At 41.5% G+C, this 17,565-nt stretch overlaps 1 protein-coding gene across 1 annotated transcript in view; it reads left to right on the forward strand.

Annotated features, from left to right (window-relative positions):
- Positions 1 to 16,680, forward strand: part of mad2l1 (MAD2 mitotic arrest deficient-like 1 (yeast)) — a 36,493-nt gene extending 19,813 nt beyond the window's left edge. Inside the window, exons 3-5 of the mRNA XM_068017223.1 lie at positions 1,693 to 1,813; positions 12,129 to 12,232; positions 15,180 to 16,680. Coding sequence (XP_067873324.1) covers positions 1,693 to 1,813; positions 12,129 to 12,232; positions 15,180 to 15,352 — 398 coding nt within the window. The 3' untranslated portion in view covers positions 15,353 to 16,680. The remainder of the gene's footprint in view (positions 1 to 1,692; positions 1,814 to 12,128; positions 12,233 to 15,179) is intronic.
- Positions 16,681 to 17,565: the final 885 nt, after the last annotated feature.

Here is a 17,565-nt window from a genome sequence, read left to right on the forward strand (position 1 = left end):
AAATTACTCTTGCGCATGCTTTATGCTCTGCAGAATCACATAGTACCCACCTCAGCTGTAGGAGGCAGGATGATGTTACTGCCCCTATCTCGTGATGGTTCAATGCTGCTCTCAGGGAAAACATGAATGATGTGAGGGTGCTGGAAAAAGAAGCACATTTTTTTTGGACTATGAACATAAAGCAGGCCATTGAGCCCAGCTGTTCCCTGCTAGTGGTTATGCTACTCGTGCGTCTTCCCATCATTCCCATTTAATCCTGCCTACTACTATCAGCATCATCTTCCATTTCTTTCACTCTTATCTACCTTTGCCTTAAAGCAACACTGAGGATGGAGAATGGTGTGCCTGCACTCCCACCTCACCAGTTGTGTACGCAGCAAGAGCATTCACATTTGTGCTACCACTGGACACGGCATGCTTGTTTCTTTTAGTGCTCAGTCTCTTCTTGCTGAATGTTCCCCAAGTGCTTGACCCCTTTGGACGCCTTCTCTGCTTGACAGGCAGCAGCTGGCAATTGCGGAGTCTCACAGGCTCTGCATGTTGTTTCAAGGGCGGATGGGGAAACATGTGGCTGTGTGTCCACGTGCACTGCTTGGATGGGTGCAGGAACAGGTGTCTGTGTAATTGAACAGCAAGGAGAGGGTACCGCAGGTGGGGGAAGTGGAGCTTTGAACAGGCAGGCGTATGTATGGTCCATCAGATCATTAGTCCAGGGGGTGAAACGCTCAGGATCCATGGATTGTGGCACGCGACTGATGTACAGCGCATGGCCACCGCCATCCGAAGGTGCTTCCGGGCAATTGTTGGGCAAATTAATTGGCTCCATCTCATCAGCCAGTCCTTGTGTTTATGGCGCATGCACAGAAAAAGGCACTCCCCTTCCGCTCCGCTGCTCCCCCCTCCCCCCCCGACCTCCCTCCCTTCCCCCCCTTGAAATGTTTTCAGACCAACTTAACAACAGGGACTGGAGCACATGCAGTGCCCCAGACAATGTAAATATTTTCAGAGCAACTTACCTTGGAACAATCTCCTCTGTCTAATAAAAATGAAGCAAATGTCCAAAATGACTAAATAATTGAGATAAAATGCCCGACGAAACCTCTCCTCCTTCCATTTTCAAAAACTCGCGCCGAAGCTTTCGGAAGATTGACGCACATGCGCACACGGTCTCAGGCCCTCTGCGCATACGCTGTGGTCCGGCTTGCCAGGACCAGTTTGCACATGCGCAGAGGCCAACCTGACGTGTTCCCCGAGGAAGATGATGTTACGCGATGACGTCATCTGCGCATGCGCCAACTGGTCCTGGCCATCCGGACCGCAGCGCATGCGCAGAGGGCCTGAGACCGTGTGCGCACCGCGGCGCATCCTGATGATGTAGCGCTGTCATCAATCACTTTGCAGGTAAATTGGCTGTTGTAAATTGCCCCTAGTGTAGGTAGGTGGTAGGGAATAAGGGATTACTGTAGGGTTAGTATAAATGGATGGTTGTTGGTCGGCACAGACTCGGTGGGCCGAAGGGCCTGTTTCAGTGCTGTATCTCTAAAAAAAAATATATAAAATTCATTCTGGTAATGTTCGGGAGATTAGAAATTGGTACTGGATTCTTTTGGTGTGTGTCTGTAAGTATATTATCTCACTTACTGCTTTCTTATAACATGGCTTGTCCTAAAAATGTTTGTATTTGTGTTTCAGATTGGTTATGTAACCACTTTGTTCAAAGGCTTGTGGTGGTCATCAACAGTATTGTTACTAATGAGGTGCTGGAAAGATGGCAATTTGACATTGAGTGTGATAAAACCATGACTGAAAATAGGTAAGCATTGCTGAGAACTATTGACATTGAGACCTACTGTGTACCAGTCCAAGCAGCAAAAAAAATCCCAAGCACCATGTTAAGGCAGTTACCTCCTGAGCCATCTTTGATACAAAAACATTCGATCTGTCTTAAGCTAATCACTTTCCTTTTTGTGAAAAATTGGCATTGTCTTGAATTTTCACGATTGTTTTTCCTTTTAACTCTGTGTGTGTGTGTGTGTGTGTGTGTGTGTGTGTGTGTGTGTGTGTGTGTGTGTGTGTGTGTGTGTGTGTGTGGAACATCATGCAATAAATGTGATCTGTAAACTAACTTATGCTTCCCAGAAGCAACCAGCAGAACTCTTTTGTAATGCTTTGTTACATATTTATGCACAGAAGTGGCAAATGTAAAAGCACTGGCATTCATGTTCTGAATGTGTCGCTATGTGCTGCTATCCTGTCAATTTTTAAACTATCACTAATAAATAGATCACATTTTTAATAATTTTCCCGTAATTTTATTTTTTTTATTTAGAGATACAGCACTGAAACAGGCCCTTCGGCCCACCGAGCCTGTGCCGACCATCAACCACCCATTTATACTAATCCCATATTCCTACCACATCCCCACCTGTCCCTCTATTCCCCTACCACCTACCTATACTAGGGGCAATTTACAGTGGCCAATTTACCTATCAACCTGCAAGTCTTTTGGTGGTGGGAGGAAACCGGAGCACCCGGCGAAAACCCATGCAGACACAGGGAGAACTTGCAAACTCCACACAGGCAGTACCCAGAATTGAACCCGGGTTGCTGGAGCTGTGAGGCTGCGTTGCTAACCACTGCGCCACTGTGCCGCCCATAATGCAAGGAAAGTTCTGTCTCCCTTCATTTGTCTACCTCTAGGAAAATGTCCTTTTATGAGATGGACAGAATTTGGATCACCAGGCTGAAGTCTTGAAGTGATGAAGAAAAATATGCAAGAGTGCATAGTTATTCCTCTTCCTGTGTAACTCTCCATACCTAAATTTTGCATAAGCAATAAATTAATTAATATTTTACTTGTATAGAATATTTTACACAAATAAAATACACATTGGGGCAGGTGATTGGTGCAAAGATTACTTGTTACAGTAGATCAAGCTTGCTAACTTCTGCAATATTATAGAGTTATGGGGCTGCACAGGTGCTAAATAGAAACCACAAGATAGAACTTGCATTTATATAGCACTTTTCACATCCCAAAGAGCTTCACAGTCAGTTAAGTACTTTTGAACTGTGGATACTGCTGCAATGTAGGAAGCACAGCAGCCATTTTGCACACTGGAAGTTCCCATAAACAACAATGAGATGAATTACCAGATAATCTGTTTCAGTGATATTGATTGAGGTATAAATATCGGCCAGGACACTGGAGAAGACTTTCCTGCTCTTCAATCCCTGAGGGGGAAAATGGGGCACCTCCCTCAGTACTTCACTGAAATGTCAGCCAGGACTTGGTGCTGAATATCTCTGGAGTGGGACTTCAATCCTCAACCTTCTGAATCAAAGGTGACAGTGCTATCAACTGAGCCACAGCTGACACTGCTGTTGAGTATTTTGTTTTAATACACCGGAGCGGCACGGTGGCACAGTGGTTAGCACTGCAACCTCACAAATCCAGCGACCCGGGTTCAGTTCTGGGTCCTGCCTGTGCGGAGTTTGCAAGTTCTTCCTGTGACCGCATGGGTTTCCACTGGGTGCTCCGGTTTCCTCCCACAGCCAAAGACTTGCAGGTTGATAGGTAAATCGGCCATTGTAAATTTCCCCTAGTGTAGGTAGGTGGAAGGAGAATTGAGGGAAGGTGGGGATGTGGTCGGAAATATGGGATTAATGTAGGATTAGTATAAATGGGTGGTTGATGGTCAGCACAGACTCGGTGGGCCAAAGGGCCTGTTTCAGTGCTGTATCTCTCTATGACTTTTAACCCATGCTGAAACCCTCTGAATTTTAGGTTTATGGGATGATCCTGCAATTGTTCAAACTATGCATCATGCTTGTATGGGCAAAAATGGAAAGAGTAGAGTAAGGATGAAATCTCATGTTGGGTTTCAGACATCATAAACTGCTTGAGCTTAGTTATCTCCTGAAATTATTGCGTTGCCTGCATTTTTTTTTAATGTAGCCTGGTGCAGTAGTGGGAGCATCAAATACAAAAGGAGGCAGCAGTAGTTGTGTATCTGCTTGCACTTGGGAGGGGAAAGCAAAGTATGTTCTGAACTCATGCTTGCAGCCCTGCTTATTCGCCTGAGTGCCATGGATGTTTTTGTGGTTCAGGAGGAGATCTGTCTGAATCTTCATAGTGGCTACTGTTTTAGTACACCATTAGTGTCTCAATCACTTATTTTTTGGGGTAGTTGTGCTATGGATTCAAATTTGTATTGAAATTAAATGCTAGTCAAAACGATGATGCCACACCAGCATCATATAAGGTGTAAGAGAGTCTGCCTCGTATTACTCCTTTGTTTTTACGTTAATTCCAGTCCTCTCCTTATCCAGTACTAGGTATTATGCTGCATGTGGTTTATACATGACTCAAAGTTTTGCTGTGGTAATGACAGCGAAATTGTCAGTGACCATCATTACTCCACCAAAGCTGGCAGCAACTTTGGGAGTTCGGACATGCACAAAATAACACAGAAATCAATACGTTACTGTGAGTCTGCGCTCCTGCACAGGGTGCGCTGCAGAGGTTCCCACAGACTGCTACATCCTTTGCAATCATGAATTGACGAAAAGTTGCACCCTAATGCTGTTAGTTTCACTATAAAAGCCCTAGGAAAAGTTACGCCTTGAATGAGGCGTGGCTGGGTTTTTAATGGCATATAGACTTTGTAATTACTACTAAACACCCTTACTGGCCCTGAAAAGCACATTTTGTATTTGTGGTATGTCAAATTTCTCTCTAATTTAAAAAATTCCACATTCTTAATGTGATTTTTTTCTTTAAAAGTCTATTTTAGCTTGTATCTTGTAGTCAAATGTTTATTTTGCTGTTTGAAAATTTAAATTAAAAGTGAAGGGTTTTAAGTGCTTTTAACTTGATTTGCTGTGTGTGAATACTTCAGTTTGGTTGTCTACCTGCTTGGTGAAATAACCGCTGACGCTTGCCACGACATCCCCTGGATTTGGTGCCAGATTTAAACTACCGTGGGGAAAGGGGAAATTTCTGTCGCAGGGATCGGTAGATCTTTGTGGGAAGCTTTCTTTGAGGTCGCTGATGAACACCCTTGCTTTGTCACTGGCTGCACAATCCTAAGCCATTATATCCATATTGAAGGGCTAATAATTATGATATCACTGAGTTTTGGTGTGATAATTGACAGTTAATTATAAAGAAACAACAGTTCCACAGCTATGAATGTATATGACTGAAGACTTGATGTAACTAAAAAGCCCACGATAATTCTCTCTTAATTGAGAATTATGAGAGTTAGTAATATTTATGTCTAAACTGTGGAAAACTTGTGCAAATTTTGTATCATAACTTGTTTTTAGCAAAAGATATGCTTCCAAAGATGTGGGAAAAGGAAGAAAATGCATCCTGCAAGCTATTCTGGAAGTTTTCCTGCTGTAAATTTGAATCAGTTGAAATATTTTTGGGTAAGGTTGACAGCTTTAAGGTGGAATTTCCTCCCTGCAGGAATGGTGATATAGTACCAAGTCAGGATTGTGTGACTTGGAAGTGAACTTGCATGGTAGTGTTCCCATCTGTCTGCTGCCCTTGTTCTTCTAGGTGGTAACGGCCATGGGTTTGGAAGGTGTTTTCTAAGGAGCCTTGGCAAGTTGCTGTAGTGTATCTTGTAGATGGTACACACTGCTGCCACTGTGCACTGGTGGTGGAGTGAGTGAATATTTAAGCTGATCAAGCAGGCTGCTTTGTCCTAGATGGTGTCAAGCTTCTTGAGTGTTGTTGGAGCTGTACTCATCAGGCACGTGGGGAGTATTCCGTCACACTCTTGACTTGTGCCTTGTAGATGGTGGACAGGCTTTGGGAGTCAGGGGATGTGCTACTTGCCACAGAATTTCCAGCCTCTGACCTGCATTTGTAGCTACAATATTTATATGGCTGCTCCAGTGAAGTTTCTGGTCAATGGTAACCCCCAGAATATTAATGTTGGAGGATTCAATGATGGTAATTCCATTGAACATCAAGGGGAGATGGTTAAATTCTCTGTTGCAGGAGATGGCCATTGCCTGGCACTTGGGTGGTGTGAATGTTACTTGCCACTTATCAGCCCAAGCCTGAATGTTGTGCAGGTCTTGCTGCTTGCAGGCATGGACTGCTTCACTATCTGAGGAGTTGCAATTTGATACTGAACACTGTGCAATTATCAGCAAACATCCCCATGTCTGACCTTATAATGGAAGGAAGGTCATTGATGAAGCAGCTGAAGATGGTTGGGCCGAGGACACTACCCTGAGGAACTCCTGCAGCGCTGTTCTAGGGCTGAGATAATTGTCCTTTGACTACCCCAAACATCTTTCTTTGTGCTAGGTATGACTCCAACCAGTGGAGAGTTTTCCCCTTGGTTCCCATTGACTTCAATTTTGCTTGGGCTCCTTGATGCCACACTCGGACAATTGCTGCCTTGATGTTGAGGACAGTCACTCTCAACTCCCCTGAAATTCAGCTCTTGTGTCCATGTTTGGACCAAGGCTGTAATGAGGTCTGGAGCCGAGTGACCCAGGCTTTAATAGACTTGCACACTGGAACTAATATAGTGCTGCAGTTGACTATTTGTTAATCTGTTCCTGTGGACTAATGATTTTATAATTAATCTAAGAAAGAGGGTTACTTGTAGTCAGACTTCATTGTCTTTGCCAGAAGTGTTTGTTGTTTAAGAATTAAGAAGCAATTTTAAAAATGATTACATCTGTGACAGCTTAGCTTAAATGTTAGCTTGGCTCAGTGCCTTCAAGTCAGAAGGTTAAGGGTTCAAGTCCCACTGCAGCACTTGAGCACATTATTGGGGATGACAGTTCACTGCAGTACCGAGGGAGTGCTTCATATTGGAAGTGCCCAATCTATCTGTTCAGGTGTTTGGAATGAATTCAATGGAACTTTTTCCAAGAAGAGCAGGGAGTATTTCTGGTGTAAGAAAAACAAAATGCTGGAAACACTCAGCAAGTCTGGCAGCATCTTTGGAGAGAGAAACAGAGTTAATGTTTCAGGTTGATATGATGAAGGTCGTTCACCTGAAACATTAACTCTGTTCCTCTCTCCACAGATGCTGCCAGACCTGCTGAGTATTTCCAGCATTTTCTGTTTTTATTTCAGATTTCCAGCATCTGCAGTATTTTTCCCTTTTTATTAGTTCTTGTGTCCTGGTCAACAATCATCCCTGAACCAGATTAATTGGATTTTCATTTCATATGCCACGGGCAAATTAACTGCTGTATTTATCTGTAAAATGTCTATAATTCAGTGGCGCTCATGCACTTTTGGGCATCCTGAAGGTGTGAAAGGCTCTATTTGGATGTAGATCTTTTCTTTCTTTTAAATTTGTTTTTATCAGTTTTTATTGTTTTCATAAATGTGGATACCAATGTAAAAGAAATGTTTGAACTTTCCAAGATATTGTTTCCAAATTATTAATATTTAGAACAAAGTAGGAATGCTGGAAACCCAGCTGGCTTGGTAGCACCCATACAGAGAAAAGACCGGTTAATGCATCGTGTGTAATTCCTCTTTACATTTCAACTGAATTGTTTGAATAGAGTTGTCGCTGACTGCCTTTTTTGGACAGTGTAAATATTTTGTGCTATCAATCCACAAATTCAATGTAGCTGGTTTTTCCTACTATTGTGCTTGCCAAAATATTCTATAATGTATGGACAAACAAAAGGTTGTAAAGATCCCAGTAGGCTTGGGGTTAGTGTACTACATGTTTCCTGTTTGTGGTGCATACCATTATTTTGTAATAGCTCAGCAGCACCACCAGAAGGAATTTGGTGGTAATGTACCAGTTTTGAAGCTGTTGGTCAGGCTGTTGGTAATTTTTACAAGGTAAAGGATGAGGACTCAATTTGGCCCTCCTTGGCTCATATATCTTGATTAACCATACAGTTCCCCTTCTCCATCAAGATCCAGTAGTTTCTTAAACAGTTCCAGGCTTTTGCTGACATTGCTCCACCCATTCTGTGTATTGGTTGTCCTTATTGAGGAAGGACTTAGTGATTTTGGTCCTAAATTTATCTTTTACAAGATTGAATATGATTCCTTTTATCCTGTTCTCAGTTTAGTTCCCAGCTTTACCTTTCCATGCAGTTTATTACCGTACCTATGTCTATGAGGTCACCCCAGTTATCTTTCAAGGCTATAAAACTGGTGATTCTCCAGAGATATCTTTGGAGACTGAAGGAGAAACCACACCTGGAAATGTGCTGTCTGCTTAGGACAATTACGAATGGAACAATGTAGGAGGGTGACGTGGTTCAAACAATGGAGAGGTTAGATTGAGGAGGACAAAGAGATAGTCCATCGGCATAACAGATGATGTCATTTTTGTGAGCAGGATGGAAGCCAAGCTGAAGGGATTTGTCTGAAGAGTGTTTAGGTAGTAGAGGTCACGATGAGTGGAGTTTCAGTGAATTCATAATGGATCTGGGAGGCTTTTTCTTGGGGAAGGTGGTGAAGTTAGTGCAGTTGGAAGAAGGCAGGGGAATTTGGGTTATAAGGGAGACCAGGAATAATTCAGGTATAATCTTATTGGTGATTGGGTCCTCAGAAGTGAGGATCATCTTCAAATCCCCTCATTAGATACAGGCGAAGTACCATATGATTGGAGGTTTGCGAATGTTGTACCATTGTTTCAAAAGGGTGCGAGAGATAGGCCAAATAATTGTAGGGCAGTCAGTTTGACCTTGGTGGGTAAATTGTTAGAATCAATTCTGCGGGACAGGATAAACTGCCACTTAGAAAGGCATGGATTAATCAGGGATCGTCAGCATGGATTTGTTAGGGGAAGGTTGTGTCTTGCTAACTTGATTGAGTTTTTTGAGGAAGTGACAGGGAGGATTGATGAGGGTAGTGCAGTGAATGTGGTCTACATAGATTTTAGTAGGCATTTGACAAGGTCAAGTTTGGAGTATAATGTGGGAAAGTGTGAAGTTGTCCACTTTGGTAGGGAGAATAAAAAAGAAGCATATTATCTAAATGGTGAGAGATCGCAGAGCTGTGACATGCAGAGGGATCTGGGTGTCCTAGTGCATGAATTGCAAAAGGTTAGTATGCAGGTACAGCACGTAATTAGGAAAGTTAATAAAATGTTATAATTTATCACGAGGGGAATTGAATACAAAAGTAGGGAGATTATGCTTCAGCTACACAGGGCATTGGTGAGACCACATCTGGAGTACTGTGTACAGTACTGGTCTCCTTATTTAAGGAAGAATGTAAATGCATTGGAGGCAGTTCAGAGAAGGTTTACTAGACTAATACCTGGAATGGGCAGGCTGTCTTATGAGGAAAGATTGGACAGGCTTGGCTTGTATCCGCTGGAATTTGGAAGAGTAAGTGGCTACTTGATTGAAACATGTGAGATCCTGAGGGGTCTTGACAGGATGGATGTGGAAAGGATGTTTCCCCTTGTGGGAGAATCTAGAACTAGGGGTCACTGTTTTAAATGGGCAATCCCTTATTTTTAGATAGAGATGAGGAGAAATTTTTTTTCTCTGAGGATCGTGAGTCTTCCTCAAAAGGCGGTGAAAGCAGAGTCTGAATATTTTTAAGGCAGAGGTAGCTAGATTCTTCATGAGCAAGGGGGTGAAAGGTTATCAGGGGTTGGTGAAAATGTGGAGTAAACAGTTCAGCTATGAACTTATTGAATGGCGGAGCAGGCTCGAGGGATCGAGTGGCCTACTCCTCCTAATTTGTGGGTATGTCCTGCATGGCAGACTGGTCAGTAAAATGAAAGCCCATGGGATACAGGGGAATGTGGCAGGTTGGCTCCAGAATTGGCTCATGGACAGGAAACAAAGGGTAGTAGTCGACAGATGTTTTGCAATTGGAAAGCTGTTTCCAGTGGCATTCCACAGGTCTCAGTGTTGGGTCCCTTGCTCTTTGAGGTATGTCTTAATGATTTGCACTTAAATGTGAGAGGCATGATTGGGAAATTTGCTGATGACACAAAAATTGGCTGTGTAGTTAATAGTGAAGAGGATAGCTGTAGACTCCAGAATGATATCAATGGTTTGGTTGAGTGGGCGGTAAAGTGGCAAATAGAATTCAATCCAGAGAAGTGTGAGGTAATGCATTTGGGGAGGGCGAATAAAGCGAGGGAATACACAGTAAACGGGAGGATATTGAGAGGGGTAGAAGAAGTGAGAGACCTTGGAGTGTATGTCCCCAGGTCCCTGAAGGTATCAGGACAGGTAGACAGAGTAGTGAAGAAGGCATATAGATTGCTTTCCTTTATTGGCCGAGGTATTGAATACAAAAGCAGGGATGTGATGATGGAACTGTATAAAACACTGGTTAGACCACAGCTGGAGTATTATGTACAGTTCTGGTCACGACTTTACAGAAGGGACATAATTGCTCTGGAGAGAGTACAGAGGAGATTTACAATAATGTTGCCAGGGCTTGAAAGTTGCAGCTGTGAGGAAAGATTGGATAGGCTAGGGTTGTTTTCTGTGGAACTGAGGAGGCTCAAGGGAGACTTAATTGAGATGCACTGAATTATGAGGGGCCTAGATAGAGTGGATAGGAAGGACCTGTTTCCCCTGGTGGGGAGGTCAATTAACAGGGGGCACAGATTTAAGGTGATTGGTAGAAGGATTAGAGGGGACATGAGGAAAAACCTTTTTCACCCACAGAATGGTGACTGTCTGGAATTCACTGCCAGGAACGGTGGTGGAGGCAGAAACCCTCTTATTTTAAAAGGTACCTGGACATGTACCTGAAGTGCTGTAATCTGCGAGGCTATGGACCAGGTGCTGGAAAGTGGGATCAGATTGGGCGGCTAGTTTTCTCGGCCAGCATGGCCGCGATGGGCTGAATGGCCTTTTGTGCTGTAATTGTTCTGTGGTTGTATGTGACCAAAAATGAGAAAATGTATAAATTTGAGTTTGTTTTAAGAAAACTTTGAGCGCTAATGAGTTTTTAGTTTTAGCGATACAGCACAGAAACAGGCCCTTCGGCCCACCGAGTCTGTGCCGACCATCAACCACCCATTTATACTAATCCTACCACATCCCCGCCTGTCCCTATATTTCCCTACCACCTACCTATACTAGGGACAATTTATAATGGCCAATTTACCTACCAACCTGCAAGTCTTTTGGCTTGTGGGAGGAAACCGGAGCACCAGGAGGAAACCCACACAGACACAGGGAGAACTTGCAAACTCCACACAGGCAGTACCCAGAATTGAACCCGGGTCGCTGGAGCTGCGAGGCTGCGGTGCTAACCACTGCGCCACTGTGCCGCCCTGCGTCTTAGAGGGTTATGAAGACATGGGATAATGAAAGCAAAATAGTAAGTGAAGGAAAGATGGAGAAAATCCTTATGTAAGAGGAAAAATGAAATGCATCTAAGAAGATGGAGTGATGCCGATTGAACTGTCTGTGGTTGCAATTTAGGTGCTGGGGCCACTGAGAAGACTGTTCAACATAAGGAACACTTTGCTTGAAAAAATGTTAAAAGTCAACATGCTCTATGTAACAACCACAGCAACTTTGACTTCTGAGCTTTGGCTGAAAAAAACATCCTTGGGAAGTGTTCTGTCAGTCTGAGGCCAGTTTTTACAAGCGCAAGTCCCCTCTCCAAAATGGACAGTGGCTTCCCACAGGCACAATAACAAATATTTTTTTCGTAAGATAAACTCAGGAATGCGAGAATAGGCTTTAGTTAGTTCGAAATATATTAAAAGAATGGGAAATGGTAATAGGGATGCTGCCGAGCAGAATAAATATTTAAAAATTCTTTCATTTGTTTTTGTATTATGTTACAGTTGCAGTACCAAAGTTGGTACTGATATCTGAGCTGGTTTATATTTCTAATATTGGAGTCTGTTTTGGTGTCAACTTGTGAGCTTAATAACTTTGTGCCGCAGTCTGTGAGCTAGCCACGATCAGCAATCCAGGAGATGAAAGGGAAACAAAGTATATATCGAGATGCAAGGGAGTGTTGGCTCCAAGTTAACCTCATCAAAGTATTCCCATTTTAAGATTTGCAATGCATGTGCGGTTTCAGAAAGCTTCAGTTTTTATTAATTACTCAAATAAAGACCAGAAATATTGATACTGATTGTTGTTCGCCTGATGCATTGCTTTCAATTGTCTCATTGCAGCCAAGCGAGGGAGAAATCTGAGAAAGCGATTCAAGATGAAATCCGGTCCGTCATTAGACAGATCACTGCAACGGTGACTTTCTTGCCTTTGCTAGATACTGCGTGTAAGTGAATCTTTTTTTCTTGGCATCTTATAAAATGTTGAAACGTGTCATCAGTGAATTTGTTTTTCATCCCTTTCTGGTCCCCTCTACACCACACCAATTCCTAGGCCAAGATGACTGGCAACCAACCTGCTTCCAGATCTGTTAATTTCTGTACTATAACTAGCTGCTAGGGGCTGAATGAAAGTAGTGTTCTGTGATTGTTGCTCATTATTGTTCTGTAGGATAATGCCTAGTGTGTACTTGGTCTCTTTTCCAGATAACACAGGTGAGGTCAGCACCCTGCCATGTGGGGAATTTCCAAAGAATCAGTTTATATCCTGCCCTCCATGATACAGTTTATGTTATGTGTAATCTGACCGATGCAACTTTTTTTTCTGTGAGCTCTATTAGTTTAAGCTTAGATGTTTGGGATTTCATTCTATGCTTTGTTTCTGTTCCAAGTTTGATATATCTGGCCCCCCAACCCCCACTCTGCCCCTCAACAGAACCTGCTCCTGTAGGCTGTGGAATGTTGTCTGAGCTGGGTTTCAGCATTGCTCTATTTCTGCTTGCTGTCCAGTGAGAGAAGGGCTATTTCAGTACACTCAGAACAAATGAGAGCACTTTTCTAAAAACTACTAGTCTTACAGTTTTAATATAGCTACTTATTCTATACCACCTTCCCCTTCCAATATGCAAGTGCTCATTTTTCACACACCAATGACCCACAGTGGCAGCTGAAATATGGAACTCACTTCCTGGTTCCACGTTAAAATATATTTAGTAGCCCTGGCTCAAAAATTAGCGAAAAACTATAAAACTTGCATCTGAATTGTAGAAGACCTTCTTCCTTTGTTGCAGTAGGTCTTTGAAGACTTCAACATTGATAGGGCATTGGAACAATCTTGGATAATTCAGAGGTCTAAAGGCTAACTGCATTTCTTTTTCTGAGCAAAAGTACTGTACTTTTGAGGGATGGTTTTCCCAGATGGATTAATAAATTGTATTAACAGTATGTCAACATAATACCATCAGGGAAAAAAAGTTGTTTCAGAAATCATGGGGTGTGGGAATTGTCTTATCCAGCAACTGTTGTTTGATTTAAATTATTTTGTTCCAGCAGTTCTGAAAAGCACCTAACCTAAAATAATTAGTACCAGTTATCACACAGTTGATTAAGCATGCAGGTAATTGGTTACTGTGAAACTTGCTGTTTGTTCCTTGTCAATTTATTAATGTTAATGGTTGATGCTTCGACTTGTTGGGGGTTTATGGTTTGGTTTTCTTTGTGTTTGGATCTGTAGAGAAGTTAGTATCACTTAGGAAGGAAAAATGGGCAATACACGTTCCATGGATGGTGATGAAGTTGAAAGAGGCCTAGAGTTCTTAATAACTAAAATCTGAGTCCAAGTATCAGCTGTCGGACCTCCAACTCTAGGACCCTGGTCAGATTGCACCTTGAATCCTGTGTCTGGTCAAAACAAAACAAAATACTGCAGATGCCGGAAAATAAATAAAACCAGAAAATGCTGGAAGTACTCAGCCGGTCTGTCAACTTCTGTGGTGAAAGAAACTGAGTTAACATTTCGGGTCTGTATGTTTCATCTGATGAAGGGCCCTAGCTAGTATTGTAAGGTCTGAGTATGGAGAAAAACTAAAGAGACTTGGGCTTTTTAACCTGGAAAGGGGGAATCTGAGTGGTGTCTTGTTGTGATGTACAAGATAGTAAATAGTATACAAAAGGTAAATATGGAAAACTACTTCACATGAAATTACAGAACTAGGATGAGCAAATTTCTTCAGTGGTCAATATTTGAAATGGATATGCAGATAGAATAGTGGAGAGTAAAATCCTGGAATCACTTGTGTATATTGTCACGCCATCTTGCTTTGTTGAGTGATAATTTTCTTTAATGCACTGACTGGAGATCTGAATTTATATTTTTTTGAAGAAATTTTAAAAGAACTGATAAAAAAAGATAGCTTTGCTGGCAGTTTAGGATGGTAACCTAATTTGCAACACTATCCTATATTGCAAAGCTTGTGAGGTGGAGACAAAATGTCTGCTCATTTCCCAGCAAGAGCCAAGGCCCAGGAAGTTTAAGGGAACTACCTGTTGTTTTTAGCAAGAGGGAAATACTGCTGACTGCTATGTTTGAATTATTCAGTGACTGTCATGTGACAAGCCCCTCCCATCTGTGGTTTTAAGCTCGTGTCTTTGCAGTAGAAGAAAGGGAAGATTCTGGACTCTAATACGTGCAGACCCGAGTGGGGGTCTCTCTCGCTCTCTTGCTTGCTTTCTCTTTTTCTTTTTCTCTCCATTCTAGCTTGAAAGCTTTCAAATCCTGCCTGTTGACTGACCACCTTTGCATACTCCAGCTACAATCAGAAACTTCGTTGGAGGAAATCATCCACATCGCTGTTCCCCAAGCGATCCACCGAACTAATCATCTACCTCTTCAAACAAAAAGCCTCAGGACTACTGAATTCAACTAGAAGCCAGCCAAATCACCAAACCCCACAGACAGTATACCCCTTTTTATGGACTCTAACTCGACCAATCTACTGTTCCCCACTCTGTAACCTATTTGTGTGTGTGTGTGTAAACCTCTAGTGTGTGTGTATTATTAGTTCGGTTTAGGTACAATAAAGTTAACCTCTTTATCTGTTAAACTCAAGAAAACCTGTCTGGTTTTTGTTCACAGCAAGTAAGTAATCAAACACCTACTGAATTGGCCAATACATCCACTTTAAGAATTAAACCAGCTGTGGTCAAACAAGTAGAGGGAAAAGAGGGAAGCCCTTTGACCCCTCCTCACTTGACTGTAACATATATAAAAGAAAGCTGCAATAGGGATCTTTAGGACCGTTCTGGATGGGTGAATAACTTTACTCCTCTATTTATCTTGTGACTGTATTGCCAATCCATCTTCATTTCAATATAGCCCATTGTTTTTTTTTTCAGGTTCTTTTGATCTTCTGATATACACAGACAAAGACCTGGAGGTACCAGAAAAATGGGAAGAATCAGGGCCACAGTTTATTAACAACTCCGAAGAAGTTCGCTTGCGATCTTTCACCACCACCATACACAAAGTGAATAGTATGGTTGCATACAAAAAAATTGATTCTTTCTAATGGTCTGCAATGTATAGAATTGTTGTTCTTGTACAGAAACTCTTTGTATAAATTTATGTCACTGCCAGTTTGTGGATACTTAGGAATACGACAGTAAAGCATCTAGATTGTATTTGTCTGAATCTTTGTTTCCTATTGTAAAACAGCAGTTCCCCATAGTTGGAGAATTTTCTTTTTAACTTTTGCTTTCCTTAGTGTATAATTCAAAAAATATTTCAACAGAATGTTAAGATACTTCAGTATTTACATTAGAAGCATTACAGTTTCTTGAACTTATTCCCACACTTGGTTCAGATTCTGGGGACTGCTGATGTTACATTAGTGATGCTGTTAACTGTGACGAGTTATCTTGCCTGCTTGCACTGCTATGTAGATTGAGGAGGCACCACTCCTTTTTGTGCTTTTCCATCTTTTAAAATACTCATGTGGCACACAATTCACTGATTTCCCCTCTACTGACGATGTTTTCTGTTGGTTGGTAATGGGTTGTGTTTTTTATGTAAAGCGAGTAAAAGGCAGCCTTTGCCTTTATTTTACTGAGGCTAGTGTAAATGAGAATGACCTTGAGATGACATATTAAAGGCAGTATTGGTTGTATTTGTGTTCTAGGAATCAGAGTGACACCAGCAGAATTCCACTGCATTTGATTCTTGCGCTTTTCAAATCCCCAGTCCAACACTGATGTTGAAAATTCAGTGTTAATAGCAGACTATATGATGCATCATTTTCTCTCTGAAAATGTAGATACCATCATAACAGATACGTTTCTTTAGTTCTTGCCCACATGTCAAATTAATTCTGCACTAATTGTGGGGTACTGACATTTGAAATACTTGTTTTCATTCTTTATTATTCAATCCACTGTTGTCGTTATTGGATGTATTTCAATTTTTAAATGTATTTGTGATTTTTTTTTTAAAGTGAGAAAATCTGTGGTAATGACTAGGTATATAGTGTCTTTTCTCAGTGAGGAAATGGTCTTGATGTTACTTTTGAAGATTAGAATGTTCACTTTTTTTCATCTCTAGCACATTCTAGTTCTGCAGAAGTCGACTGTATTGAGTGCTTTTCAACTTTTAAGATGATGAAAACCTGCAGTATAACCTCTATGTACTATAGACCAAAGATCAATTAACCTTAAGGAAAGACTCAATCTATCCTTCATCTTTCCACAATTTTTATAAACTAACTGGCACCAGCTAGATATATCATCCATCATTTGCTGTTAGAACTTGTATATAGGCTGTGCTGTATTTGTCAACATTACCAGTAATATGGATAGAAAACTAGTGAAAATTAAATCTTAAATAAAAACAACATTCCGGAAATACATAGCGTCTGAAAAAGTAAAAAGCTGGATTAATACTTTGTGAATAGAACCATTTTTAGTATTTCGTAAAGTCTTTCTCCTTTGCTACTTAAAATCACATCAATTTGTTCAGATGTATGTATGAATTTCTAAAAGGTGTTTGATAAGGTACTGCATAGGAGAATTGTTGATAAAATTCCGATTATATTATATATATATACACATATACACACACATATTTTGCAGTAAGAATAATGATGGGGCTATCAGCACTTAACGTTATGAAGTAAATTAGACAGCAATTTCTGCAGTTAAACATGGAAGTCAGCAAGTTGCTGTCCAACTTGCCTTGCTCCTCCACAAGCTTTGTTAAAATGGTACCTTGTGAATAGATTCAGCATTCAAACACATGAAGGGCTTGAAGTTGCGGTACTTAACCTACTTGTTTTCCGCTAAAACTGCCAGAAAATGTTGGGGCTGGTGATTTAGATGTAAGTGAATTTTTAATGGCATGATGAGTCTTAATTGGTACCAAACAACCTCTGGCCCTGAAAATTTAATTTTAGAAGTGTGAAGTCTCAGTCCTCCATAATCTGTTGTTGGAGATTAAAACAATGTCTCCATCTCTCAGTCCCATCTTTCCCTTTTTAGTTTGCTTTCTGTACGTGATTTTACATTGAATCAAGTATTCTAATTTATACCCCTGGCTTAGATTCTGTCTGTGAGGATTTTTCAGTCTGGTCAAAGGGCCAGGCTGTTGCTTGCTCTGCTCTCACAAATCCCAAAACCATTGTAGAAGGCATAACAGTAAAAAAGGATCTCCAGATGCCATTATTTGCCACTGAAAAGCCTGGGCAGCTGTAAGCATGATGTACGGTGAACTTTGCTGACTGCTGAATCCTGT

This window comes from Heterodontus francisci, chromosome 1 (genome assembly GCF_036365525.1).
Source record: "Heterodontus francisci isolate sHetFra1 chromosome 1, sHetFra1.hap1, whole genome shotgun sequence".
NCBI classification, from domain to species: Eukaryota; Metazoa; Chordata; class Chondrichthyes; order Heterodontiformes; family Heterodontidae; genus Heterodontus; species Heterodontus francisci.